Source organism: Lycorma delicatula, chromosome 5 (genome assembly GCF_047948215.1).
Source record: "Lycorma delicatula isolate Av1 chromosome 5, ASM4794821v1, whole genome shotgun sequence".
Lineage (NCBI taxonomy): Eukaryota > Metazoa > Arthropoda > Insecta > Hemiptera > Fulgoridae > Lycorma > Lycorma delicatula.
The window spans coordinates 174349161-174363098 of record NC_134459.1 but is presented as its reverse complement, the minus strand read 5'-3'; the positions used below and the strand labels follow the sequence as shown (position 1 = coordinate 174363098).

Sequence of the window (13938 nt, the reverse complement as noted above, 5' to 3'; positions counted from 1 at the left end):
AAAGAAATCGAAAAAATCAAACATTATTAGTCGTTTTTAAAGAAACAATTTTTGACAGTCAATCTTTCAGAGAACTAGTGGATGAATCAAAATTTTCAAAGAAAATACATGAAAGAGCTTTTATACCGTTGTGGAACCTGGGTTTTAAAATCTAAAAATTTGAGCTCTATACAGGCTGCCGAAACGTGTTTTCCGCGGATTTTCAAGGATACGTTCCGTCCGTCTGAATAGAATTAGAAACGATGTTCGAAAGTATTCGATTCATCGAATGTAACTAGATTTTTTCTTGCACAGAGAAACGGGCAGAATATCTGTTAAGAATGCAGAAAGATAGAACACCCAAAAAAAAGCCTTAAACTACGTACCGGTCGGAAGAAGTTACCAAAGAAAAAGACTCCAAAGAAATGATGGAGAGACGGGACAGGTCTACGACCTAAACCGTAAGGAAATGATGATATAAAAGGAAACACGACGGTTTGAAGAAAAGAGAAAAACGTTAAGGGAATAAAGAAAAGATAGAATAAAAATAATTCAAAATAAAATACTAAACTAATGTGTAGAGTGGGAATGAATTACAAGGCAGACGATCGGTTTCCTGTTACTACAACGTCATGTCACCGTTTAATTTTCCATCCGCTGAATTATTAGCAGCGGCAAAACTATTTTAGACATACCGGTTAGAACTAATGCTCATCTACTTGTTTACGCTTTCTAAATATTAGCGATTAGTTCTTTTGACTGTAAAATACGTGCAACCAAAAAAATTCAAAAATTAACATGGTCATATTGTTTACGGTGAATAATACACTCGAGCAGTGACTGCGTTGTTTATTTACCTCTTGCATTAAGTAAAGAAGATGGGTTTCTAACTAAACTCTTGTACATTATCAAATGGAAGTTTACAAAACATACTATCAGGTTTACCTACGAATGAACCGCTTATTTCCGCGCAAAGGCAGCTTAAATGTATGAATTACAATATTTCTTCAAAGTTTAAGTTACCAGAGTGCAATCTACTATATAACTAACGAATATACAAAAACGTACAGTTCATACGATTTACGGTTTGTTTGTGTGTGTGTGTGTGTGTGTGTGTGTGTATATGTGTGTGCTTGTGTATGTGTGTAAAAGCAAGAGCTACGAACTGGCAAGCAAACGAGTATTTGTAACTACGATAACAAATCCGCTTAAAATTGAATGAAGAAGATCTTGTCTATATATATATATACACTATTACGTAGATACAGTTTTACAATATAAGAGAAGAGAAGAGAGCTAATGCACATAGGAGGTCAGCTAAGCTCAACTCGCATTAATACCCGTACAATCCGTAATATAATACTACTTGTTGCATGTTCAGTTCTAATATCATCATCATCATCATTAAGGACTTTAATGTTACAGATATTACTAAGAATAATTTATATAATAACATATGTACAGTACTTATTGGATATTTAATGTAAAACTAATTTAGAGCAAAATAGTAACAACTTTTATAAAAAAAATGTAAACGTTAGAGAATATAATAATATTTCTATCACCGTAAAAAAATTCTAAATAACTGAAGTAAATAATGCTTTAAATAAAACAACTAAATTATATAAAATTAGCAGACATAAATAATAAAATAATTTAATTTATATAACGGGTCAAAGAAAAATATTTACAAGAGAAAAAATTAATTAAACATATACGCCTTCCTGATGCAATTATGTAAAACATTAATTAATGTTAACAAAGTACGGTAACCCTTAAACAATTATTCAGCAGTTAAACATTAAAAAAATAAATAAATTCACCTATCGAGAAATTATACATTTTTTGGTAAGAGACCAGCACACTGCACGTCCCCAAACAGATCCCCGTAGGGATAACTAAATGAATTTAAACCGAAAGGGTAGGATTGTGATACGTTATTTTAAAGGTCGTTAAAAGTCGAAATGTTTTTACATAACAAAGATTATATATTAATTTCGATTTTGAGGAAGTAACAAGCATACATATGAAGTCTGTAAATAAAGAAATGATACTAGTTTTTTTTTGGCAGCCAAAGTGGCCACACTGTAAAGTTACTAGTAAACATATGGTTATATGAACAGCTGATTTATATTAGGTATTAACATTTTCAATCTATTGTTGCCGCGTGAGACGTAAAAAAACTTTTCGTGAAACGAGTTTTTGTTGTGCATTACAAAAATGAGTAACACTAATTACGAGCAAGTTTTGTATTAAACTCGGTGAGAATGCTACTGAAACATTCTAAAGATTGAAAAGGGAGTACGGAGAAGACGCTGTGTCATGAGCCCACATTTTAGGTGGTTTAAAGCATTTTTACATGGCCGGGAATTAGTTGTGGGTGATCCACGCTATGGAAAACCGTTAACGTCAAAACGTGACGACAATATTGAGCGAATCAGAGACCTGATACGGTACGACCGGCGATTAACTATCAGAATGATTGCAGAACAATTGAATTTAAACCGTACCACGGTCCATCAAATTTTGACAAACGAATTGGATATGAAAAATGTTTGTGCAAAATCGGTCCCAAAAAAACTCACGTTGAACAGAAAAACAAGGTGGAAGTGTGCCGCGATCTTATAAGGTGAATTGAGACTTATCCTGATTTTCTAAAAAATATTATTACTGGGAATGAATTTTGGATATTTGAGTACGATCCAGAAACAAAACGCCAGAGCAAGGAGTGGCACACTTCAAACTCACAAAGTCCCAGAAAAAACAAAAGTGAGCAAATCAAAAATCAAAACCACGCTAATTTGTTTCTTCGATAGTAATGGCATTGTCCAATAGAGGTTTTTTACTGAAGGACAGGCTGTAAATCAATATGTTTACCAAGAAATTCTTGAAAGATTAAGGAAAAGAGTTGCTCGCGTGAGACCAGCTATTAAAGACAAATAATGCTGCATCATGACAATGCACCTTGTCACACTGCACTCTCGATTAATAAATTTTTGGCAAAAAAAAACATCCCTGTAGTTCCTTAACCATCTTATTCACCTGACGCGAGTCCCTGCGACTTTTCCCTGTTCCCGACTTTAAAAAAATCACCTCAAGGAACATCATTTTGGAACAATAGAAAACGTAAAAAAACATAACCGACCATCTGAAGGATACTCCGGTTTCTGAGTTCCAACACTGCTGTTAAGAGTAGCATAACCGTTTGAAGCGTTCCGTGGCTTCCCAAGGGAACAATTTCGAAGGTGATTCCATGTATAATTGGATTGTAAATAAAAAGTTTTTCTGAAGCAGTGTCATTACTTTATTTACAGACCTCGTATATACAATAAAATCAAATAATAGATTAATAATGAAAAAATAAGACTATTATTTTACAATATTTACGAAACGCTGTATGAGTTATTTCTAAAAAGGTTTATAGAATAAAAGTAAAAAAATAAATAATTAAATGTTATAACAAATAACAAAATTAAAAATACACTGAATCGGATACGATGAATTCATAAAATAAGAAAGATAACATATTTTAAAACGTTTTTTATAAAGCTATTTCAATATTTTTTTTAACGGAACTTTATCGCAAAACTGACAAAATACACAAAAAAATTTTCTAAAAATTTAGCAAGTACAACCAAAAAGATTTTACATCGTTAGAATAAAAGAAGAATCTGGAAAAGTACGAATAAAATTTGCATATTCCCCTCCGTGTAGCACAAATTTATAAATTATTTTTTTATCTGCAAATTGTAAAAGTAAATCTAACAATTGCTTTTAAAAAGTCTGTAACAAAAGCAATTTTTTTTTTTTTAATATAAAGCATATCTTTATTAAAAAAAACGCAATTTTAAGTTCTTGAAATACAATTACATCTTCATACAATAGAAATAATAAAGACAATATAATTAACTTACAGGCATAGTGTCGCAAGTCTCCAGATCGAGGAGAGGCGCCTCGGAACAGTCAGCCAACTCGTGGAGGAAAGGAGGTCGCGGTGGGGGCGGCAAATGGAAGGCAGGCGGCGGTGGTCCCGGACAGTCGCACTCATAGTCCGCACTGTCCATGTCCCAGAGAGCCGGCAGCGGCGAGTCAGTGCCGCCCATCCTCCACACTTCTCTCTGTAATCACAAAAATAATTAATATTAATACATGTATATTTATTTTTTAGATTATAAATCAACATAAAAGATAAAACTATAAAAATTTAATAATACAAAATGGAAAATTAAAGAGAACTCAATAGAATTTAATAGACGCGTACAAAAAATCAAAGACCACTTTTGTACAACGAAAACGGTAAGTTTATATTTTTCTTCAAGATCTAGGAATTAAAATAATTAATTTAAGCGTAAACTCAACTCTGGGAGGTGCCTTCGCTTCAAGCCAACCGGGCGGTAACAATGGGCCCGGCTATGCCGTTCCCAACCAGGCAGCCGGGACTCTGTATTCAGCGCCAGGCCTCAAATAAGGGGACCCCAGAAGGACCCCCTCACCGGGATTACGGTATTAACGGTACCATGCCTCAAGCTAAGGGATCCCCCACCGAGACTACGGTCTTCCACGGCCCTGCTTCTAATAAGAGACCCTCAAGGGGATCCCCTACCGGGAGTACGATTTTTCCTTCCCCGTCAATGCTCCAGGGAGTCCCCGCCCAATCATCGAAGGTGAGATAACTACCCACCCTATGCGGACGCGGCCATCCGCCAATCTTTAGTATATTAAGGATAATACCACTTCACCGACTTCCGGAACGGAATGGTAGCGTCTCAGACTTTCATCCGAAGGCTCCGGTTTCAAATCCTGATCACACATGACATTTCTTCACGCGCTTCAAAAGTCATTGTCATCATCGATAACTGTGATTACGCGTTAGCCTCTTAATGTCGTATTAATTAATAAATAAATAACACTATCTGCAATCCACGTAAGAGCAATTTCTTTAACAAAAATACGTATATGTAACACGAAGTTCTACTATTATTTGGAATCGTATCTATTTAGATTTAACAGTTTATGGCTATTATTTATTTCGTACATTTGCATATTAACATCCATAAGGAAAAAAAAAATTTTCTTTGCATATTTCTTACAGCACATTTCACTCTGTTGGTCGGTTGATGCTGTCTGGCTGCTTTTAATTACAATCGATTGATTTCCGTGCGCTTTATTAAAGAAAATAAGTTTAGCGCTTTAGTGTTGAATTCTTCCTATAGAGTGGTTCGTTCATTCATACCGAAAGGAAGTCGGTAACTGTGAATGTAAAAAGTCGTCGTACGGTAACAGAATTTAATGGCGATGAACTGAATGTGAAACGAATCGGGCATACGGGTCTTGAAATTTTATTAAAGTTGTTAAAGCGGTATGACAGACCCGGTTCCACAACCGCCACATATTTTTGGAGTTCGAATACTGCCTGCGAGGATGATGGAAAATTTAATCGCTTAACTTAAGCTGAACTTAATCGATCTGTAAACGAGCATATATATTCAAAACGCGGAACGGATGTGACATTCGGCGAAGATGAAAAATAAAAAAATGAAAAGAAAGGTACTCATTAGGAAATACTCGACAGTATTTGTGTGATTTATGCGATATTTTAGATTTAAAAACCGCGGCTTATGATGAGTTGGACGATATATTAAGAGACATTTCACGGTTCATGCAGAATAAGATACTTATGATAAAAATCTAGGAGTACGAAAACCACTCCCCCCGTCACCCAAAAGTACCCCCGATATATTGATTTTCTTTCATATATAATTTTTTTTTTTTTAAATAAATATAGGATATATACATGATTAGATCTTTGTTCATATTTACTGAAAGTTATAATTAAAGAATTGTAATAATTTAAATGCGCGCGCGCAAAAAGCTGAAAGAGGACAATATTATTAAATAAGTTTGCAAACAACAATATTACGAACATTTAACGTAGTACACTGCGTTACAGTACAGTAACTAGAGTTTACATAAGAAAATGAACTCATCCAGAGTCGGGGACAACTGCGTCCGTTAACTGGGAAACAGTAGAATTTGCAACAAAGCTGCTAAGAAAGTTCGTAGAAGATACTTTTAGGACAAGAGGGTAGAGGGGCGGAGGGGTCAGAGGATGGAAGTAAACTCTCACTAAGTGATAACACAACCCTCTTGTTATACTTTATCAAACCACTAGAACAAGTTGTTCGGGTAGCGGTGTGGAAGGCACGCTGTTGTGTTACTATCGCAGACGTGTAGTCTCTCGCAACACTTCATACTAAGCGCTCGAGACGACGCTATCCTCTATCGCCTTCTGCAAACTGTTAACTTCAAATTCTCTCTACTTTATACTATACCTCAACTAATAACTTTGTTCTTTAGAGGACAAACTTACAGAACAATAGAATAGATGTTAAATGATCGCGCAACCTCTCAACTTTTTTGTTGTTTCTTATTAACTTTTAAAATTCTTTTCTTTTTTTTAAAATATTTTATAACAGAAAGTAATATAAATATAAAAGCAAAATCAACAATTTAAATTAAATTTTTTGTTAAAAAACTTGCTATCATTAATTGTAGTTTTAAATAATAATAATTTACTAGTAATTAATCGAACTTAGTAACTATCTACTGGAGTCGGGGTAAACGTTTCCCATATTCTCCCGGTAGATGACTGCATAGAATCGCATAACCCTTGTAATATTTATCAAATCTGGCTACGTTTGTGTGCTTCTGAAAGGTGACATATCGCTGAATATTTGTAGAAAGGTTATGGTTACATTAGTTTATTTATTTAAAAAGTTACTGCGTGTTGAAAATGAGTGAAAATAAAGAACAAATTTTATCATTTTTAAATTTAGCTACAAAAGAAAAGCTGGTATCTATTGCATGACTTTCCCAGCAATCAATAACAAAAATTAAAAAAGTAAAAAACAAAAAAACAAAGAATATATTTTTTTATAGGTGGGGATAAATTTTTAAAAAAATTTCTAAAAAAATTCTTGTATAGGTAACAACAATAACAAATTTCATAACAAATAACAAATTTCATAACAACAATAACAAATTTATAACAAATTTCCTTAAGCAAGGTTTTCTCCAAATGTTAACAGCTCTAATAAAAACATTTTCAAAAACACTCTGAATTTTAGGTTCGGGGCTTATAATTTTGAAAATTCTACTCATATACTGATATATACGAAGTATAAACTTTCAAAACACGTTCGAAAAATATTTAAATCGAAGGAATATAGACCAAAAGAACAAGCAACATAAATTTCAAGAGATCAGAAAACATCAATATAATACTGTTATATTCGATCGCCACAAATAAGCAAGTAAACGCTCGCCTTTTAAACTTCGCAGCAAGTTATCTAAAAGATTATATCTCACAAACATCATTAGTGATTTGGTCATACTTACGCCATCTTTGTGTCAGGCCGAGAACTTTTCTAACGACTTTATAATTCTTTCATTTTCCGTTTAACCTCCGGAACCACCGTAAGGTAATTACTTCGCAGGATGAATGAGGATATGTATGACTGTAAATTAAGTGCAGTCTTGTACGGTCTCAGGTCGACCGTTACTGAAACGCCTGGTTAATTGATACCTGACCGCCAAAGAACACCGGTATCCACGATCTTGAATTCAAATCCGTATAAAAGTAACTGGCTTTACTAGGATTTGAACCTTAGAAAGAAGTAATGAAACTGACTTTACTTACCAAAGTTTTGATTTTTTTCAAACAACAATATTATCCCCTTCAAAGTAGTTCCCTAGGGCAGCTATAAACCGGCGTAGTCTTGTTCCCACTCCTAGTAGCAGCGCTGGAAGGCTTCAACTGGTAGGGCTTTTAACCGGTCGGTCAGTCTTTGAGTGTTCTCCAGAGTTCCAAAACGACGTCCATTTAAGAGACGTTTCAATTTCGGGAAAAGGAAAATGTCACGAGGACTCAAATCAGGTGATTAGGGGGTTGAAGAACCGTAGGAATACGTTTTGAGGTCAAAAATTCCGTGATGGAAATGGCCGTGTGACACGGGGTATTTTCATGATGAGACATCCACTTGTCTGCAATGTTTGGTCTCACGCGAATCATTCTTTTCCTGAGCCTTTCAAGGACACCTTTGTAAAACACTTGGTTGACAGTTCGTCCTGGAGGAACGAATTCTTTATGCACGATACCCCTACTGTCAAAAGAGCAAATCATGCTCTTTTGGTCAAGGCATGGTTTTGATCTTTGATATTCTCACTCGACATTTTTTCAGTCGAGGAGATGACAGAGTGTGCCACTCTTCGCTTTGCCGCTTTGTTTCAGGAACGTACCCAAATATCCGGGATTCATGACCTATGATCACACGATTGAAGAATTCTCGCTCATCGTCAATCCTCTCAAGAAGATCAACGCACAAGTTTCTTCGATTGTCCTTCTATTCCGTTGTGAGGTTTTTCGGCACCGATTTCGCACAAACCTTTCGCATGTCCAAATCGTCTGTCAAAATTTGATGTACGGTGAAAGCGTTTAAATTTAACTGTTCACTCATCATCCTTATTGTTAAATGACGGTCTCATCTCACAAGAGCTCTCACACGCTCAACGTTTTCGTCAGACTTTGAAGTTGAAGGTCTCCCTGAGCGAGGTCGGTCTTCAACGTGGTCTCGGCCTTCCAAAAATGATTTGTACCAGAAGAAAACTTGTGCTCTTGATAAGAAATGATCCCAATACGTCAGTTTCAACTTTTCAAAAGTCGCACTAGCGGATTCCCCAAGTTTAACACAAAACTTGATTGCACAACTTCGCTCTAAATTCCGATGCTCCATTTTCATAACACACTACAAAAACAGAACTTTACTGATGGCGCTGTCAAAAATAATGTGTTGGCTGAACGGAGTTGAAACTCGTACTGAGTATGTGGAAGGGATAAACAAACCGGTCTAGCACAGACCGGTAAACACAGCGTTGCCAGATCGTTCGCAGTGTTACCAATATCATTAATTTTCTCACACACCTCGTATATCTCGGTTTTTTGTCAACCGATTTGAACAAAAAAGGTGTCATTTTGTTTATAATAAAAAAGGACGTAACAATTTACCTAATAAAATATAATTCGATAAAACTAATATTTACAGAGCTATTAATCATTAAAAAATTCTAATGGAAATCATTTTAGAATTTTTGGAACTTATTTATTTTGTAGAACATGCTGCTAGGTACATTAATATAAATTTTATTAAAACCTTTCATTTATTTTTAAAGTATAAATTTTTATTGTAAGAACACAAAATGGGTACAGAAGAAAATGAAGCGAAATATGGTATGTTCTAGTGTGTGTGTGTGTATATATATATATATATATATACACACTAGTTTTTTGTTTATTTTGATGTCTTGCATCAGTCCGTTAAGTTTGGTCAGTACCTCCCGGGACATACATACATACATATATATATATAGTATGTGTGTGTTTTTTAATTCTTTTATTTTCATAAAATAAAATGGCTTCCTATTTTACAAATTTAATTAAATATGATTATCATTTATTTAAATTTTTTTTTAGTTTAAGTGTATATATATATATATATATATATATATATATATATATATGAGAGAATGTGCCACAACGGCTTAGAAGAGAATGTAAAATATATACTGTATATTTCAATAAAATTTAGATATATTACAATTTCTCATAAATTTTTGTTCGCTCGCCACAGTAACTATACTGTGGCAAGTAAAAGATTAGAAAAAGTTAACGCGGTACCAACCCGAAAAGATGGAGAATTCTATAAAATAGCCTTTCCAATTAATAATAAAATAATTAATTTTTAAAATACACAATAACTTAATTAATAAAGTAACCTTGCAGTTATAAGCAGATTAACACTTTTTAGATCCGACCAGCTACAGGTATAATCAATTCGATATAATCATATCAACATAATGTTTTAAAAATAATTCGAATCGTAACCTTTTGTATTATAAACTCAAAACCCTCTTACACTAACCTTATTTCACCTATAAAATTGAAGTTAACTTGTATACATATACGCGGATTTCTTGTCGCACGCGAACGCAGAAACAAATCCACGCGCATTCTAACCGGACCTCTTACATACGATTACGAAAACTCGCTCATCTGTGTTTTTAAAAGTAGAAAAGGACGTTTAAAAGCAATAATATACAACTCTTGAAATCAACAGCGGCACTTCTGACTGAAAATTACAGCGACCTAAACACAGTATATCTCACTTTACTACTTTTATTCAAACTTTGAAATGGGAAAAGTTATAATTGGAAAAATAGTTCTTTCAAAATCCCTTTAGAGAGTAAATAACTAAATAACAAATCGGGTTGGAAAACGCATACAGTCATACATAGTTACCTGTAACGGTTTAAAAAAAAAACGGAAATTTAATCAACTGATTTTTTTGTACCGTAACTGGTAAACATTCCACTGCAAATTAAATTTTAAAAAAAGTTTTAATCCTTTTTAACAACTAAGGTCTGTAAAAAAAAAATTGATTTTAAAACTCTTTTACAAATTCCAGGTCTACTTTATAGTGAAAAAAAAATGACAAAAACTATTTGAAGCGAACTAAAATTCGAACTTTTTTATTTCCCTTATTTTAGAAAATTATACGAATAAACTTTTTACTTTAACGAAAACCAATAATAGGGTAAATTTATTAATTTCATTATATACACCTAACGTTCTTCATTACGAAAAGTAAACATTTTAATCTTTTATTATCGATTTAATTTCAAAATTCTATATAATTTTTTATTTTTTCTTCAAAACCAAACTACGATACATCACCCCTTTTGTAGAATGAAAAGCTGTATAGTATAATAAATAAGTTTTCGACTACTTAACATTTTTTTTTTATTTTTTTTTTTTTTGTCATCAGTCATTTGACTGGTTTGATGCAGCTCTCCAAGATTCCCTATCTAGTGCTAGTCGTTTCATTTCAGTATACCCTCTACATCCTACATCCCTAACAATTTGTTTTACATATTACAAATGTGGCCTGCCTACACAATTTTTTCCTTCTACTTGTCCTTCCAATATTAAAGCGACTATTCCAGGATGCCTTAGTATCTGGCCTATAAGTCTGTCTCTTCTTTTAACTATATTTTTCCAAACGCTTCTTTCTTCATCTATTTGCCGCAATACCTCTTCATTTGTAACTTTATCCACCCGTCTGATTTTTAATATTCTCCTATAGCACCGCATTTCAAAAGCTTCTAATCTTTTCTTCTCAGATACTCCGATCGTCCAAGTTTCACTTCCATATAAAGCGACGCTCCAAACATACACTTTCAAAAATCCTTTCTTGACATTTAAATTAATTTTTGATGTAAACAAATTATATTTCTTACTGAAGGCTCGTTTAGCTTGTGCTATTCGGCATTTTATATCGCCCCTGCTTCGTCCATCTTTAGTAATTCTACTTCCCAAATAACAAAATTCTTCTACCTCCGTAATCTTTTCTCCTCCTATTTTCACATTCAGCGGTCCATCTTTGTTATTTCTACATTTCATTACTTTTGTTTTGTTCTTGTTTATTTTCATGCGATAGTTCTTGCGTAAGACTTCATCTATGCCGTTCGTTGTTTCTTCTAAATCCTTTTTACTCTCGGCTAGAATTACTATATCATCAGCAAATCGTAGCATCTTTATCTTTTCACCTTGTACTGTTACTCCGAATCTAAATTGTTCTTTAACATCATTAACTGCTAGTTCCATGTAAAGATTAAAATGTTAAGATTAAATAATTAACATTTTTAATTATTTAAAAATTTATCGATAAAGTGACATCCTTTTGTTGTCAGTCAAAGTATTGTGTCGAGTTACATGGAAATAGTTTCTTTTTTTTAATAAGTGAATATTCTTGATTTTAGCAAAGATCGTATAATTCATATATATATTTATTTAATTAATTAAAATAAAAAATAATTTATAAATTGTTTAAGTTAATTCATATTTAATTGATCTATATAATTCATATATATGGGTTCCATACAATGACCTGACAGCCCGTTTTTGTCTCTTGAAAATTCCTTCTGGTGAGTGTACACCAAAATATTGTATTATACTTCACACGGGAATATACGTAAGAATAGTAAATATTTAATAAAACACAAACTTAGTGTTTTATTAAAACACTTCAAATCAAAAGCGATCCGGTTTGACTTTGTTGCAGACGAAATCAATTAGATTGTCCCACGAGACCGAACAAATCACTCAAAATTAAATAAACAAGTTTAATTTCATTCTATTTAAGTATTATTATTATCCCACACTTTCACAGCTTTTACTTTTGCCGGTGACATTCCTTAAACTCGTTGTAATTTATACCGACGAGATTAGGCTTGCTATTGTTGACTAAGTGCCTTCCGGACAACATGGCAGGTGTCAATTATCACGCTCCTTTGCATTAGCGCGTGGGTCTTCCACTGGATCTTCAGTTTTTCAAGACTGTTGTCCAAAGTAGATGGTATTATTCCTTCCGCAGAAACAATTCGGGATTATATAAACTTCTTTTTGATACCACATTTCTTTAATTTCAAAAGCAAGATCTGTATATTTCTGCAGCTTCTCATTGCGTTTAGTGTTGATATTACTTGATGGGATGGCTAAGTCTATTAGGTAAGTTACTTTTTCCATTTTATCAACTACTACTATATCTGGTTTATAACAGTCGATGGGTTTTGCCGTTACAATTCCCTAGTTCCAGAAAATTTTTGCGTTGTTGTTCTCCAAAAAAGGGGCTGGCTCATAAGTATAGTAGGGTCCTTTTTGAAACTCTAACTTGTATCTATTGCAGAGTTCTACGTGGACAATTTTTGCCACGTTGTTGTGCCTCCTGGTGTATCCCGTCGGAGCTAGAATCGGTTAGCCAGTGATTATATGGTATATTGTTTCATTGTGTTGCATACATAGCCTACATTTGTTGTTGATATTTTCTTTAAGAATAACTCTTACAATTTCTTGTTGCTACTACTTGATCCTGTGTTCTACATATAAACCCCTCCGTCTCGGAATGTAACTTTCCTTGCACAAGCCAATTATTTGAAGCTGCTTTGTCGACTCCCTCCTGCTGTAGACGGTGCCGATATCTCCCGTGCAGCTCTTTTCTTCCCCAATCTAGAATTTTATCTGCATCGATCTCTTTCATGTGATCTACGTTGCTAGTCCTGTTGGCTACGTTTAATGACGTATAGTTTTGGTCTGCCGCTACGATGTCTTGATAGAAGGAGGTGATGCCTGCTATGGAAGTAATCCCTTAAGTTTTCGTTCTGGTTGTAGCATAGATTTTTAATATCGAGTACTCCTTTTCCACCTTCCTTTCTCCGGAGCGTGAATCTTTCTTTTGACGACTGGATGTGGTGGAATAATAACAATAATTATTATTATTATTACTATTACTAATTATATTATTATTAAAATGGGAATTCTATCTACGTAATTAATTAATGTTACGTTTACTTGAGAAAGAGTAAAAAATTATAATTTCATGCACCCTAGGTATATGAAATTATTTTTCCTTTTTTTATTAATTAAGGTTATAAATGTTTATGTTCGTTATAAATTTCAATATATGAAGAAGCTACATTTTGTTTTGAAAAAAATAATAAGCTGTTCGTTCAATCATCCAAGAGACAAATGGCAAAATAGCGGAAAAACTATTAAATAGAATAAACCGAACTGTTTGACATTCAAACTGGCACGCCTGTTACAAAAAATATCAGCTTATCGAAAAGAATTTCCACTACTATAACTTCTCTTATTTTTGTAAAAATATCGACTCCGCCAAAACGCGTATCTAGAAAGAATAGCGTGCTGCGATAAGATTTTTATTTTCTAAAGATGTAAAATCGGCCGAAATTCACTCGCGGATTTAAAACGGAGTGGTGCGATTTAAATCGGGGAGAATTAGTGTCATCGATCTTCATCTTAACGGAAGACCGGTGGAAGTTTCGCCA

General features: G+C 33.7%; 1 protein-coding gene across 3 annotated transcripts in view; it reads right to left on the bottom strand.

Annotated features, from left to right (window-relative positions):
- pxb (putative Hedgehog signaling attenuator pxb) overlaps positions 1-13938 on the bottom strand; it is a 295964-nt gene that overhangs the window by 58504 nt on the left and 223522 nt on the right. For all 3 annotated transcript variants that reach the window (XM_075367538.1, XM_075367541.1, XM_075367539.1), the window contains one exon: positions 3894-4097. In XM_075367538.1, the coding sequence (XP_075223653.1) occupies positions 3894-4082 (189 nt within the window). In that variant the 5' untranslated portion in view covers positions 4083-4097. The remainder of the gene's footprint in view (positions 1-3893; positions 4098-13938) is intronic.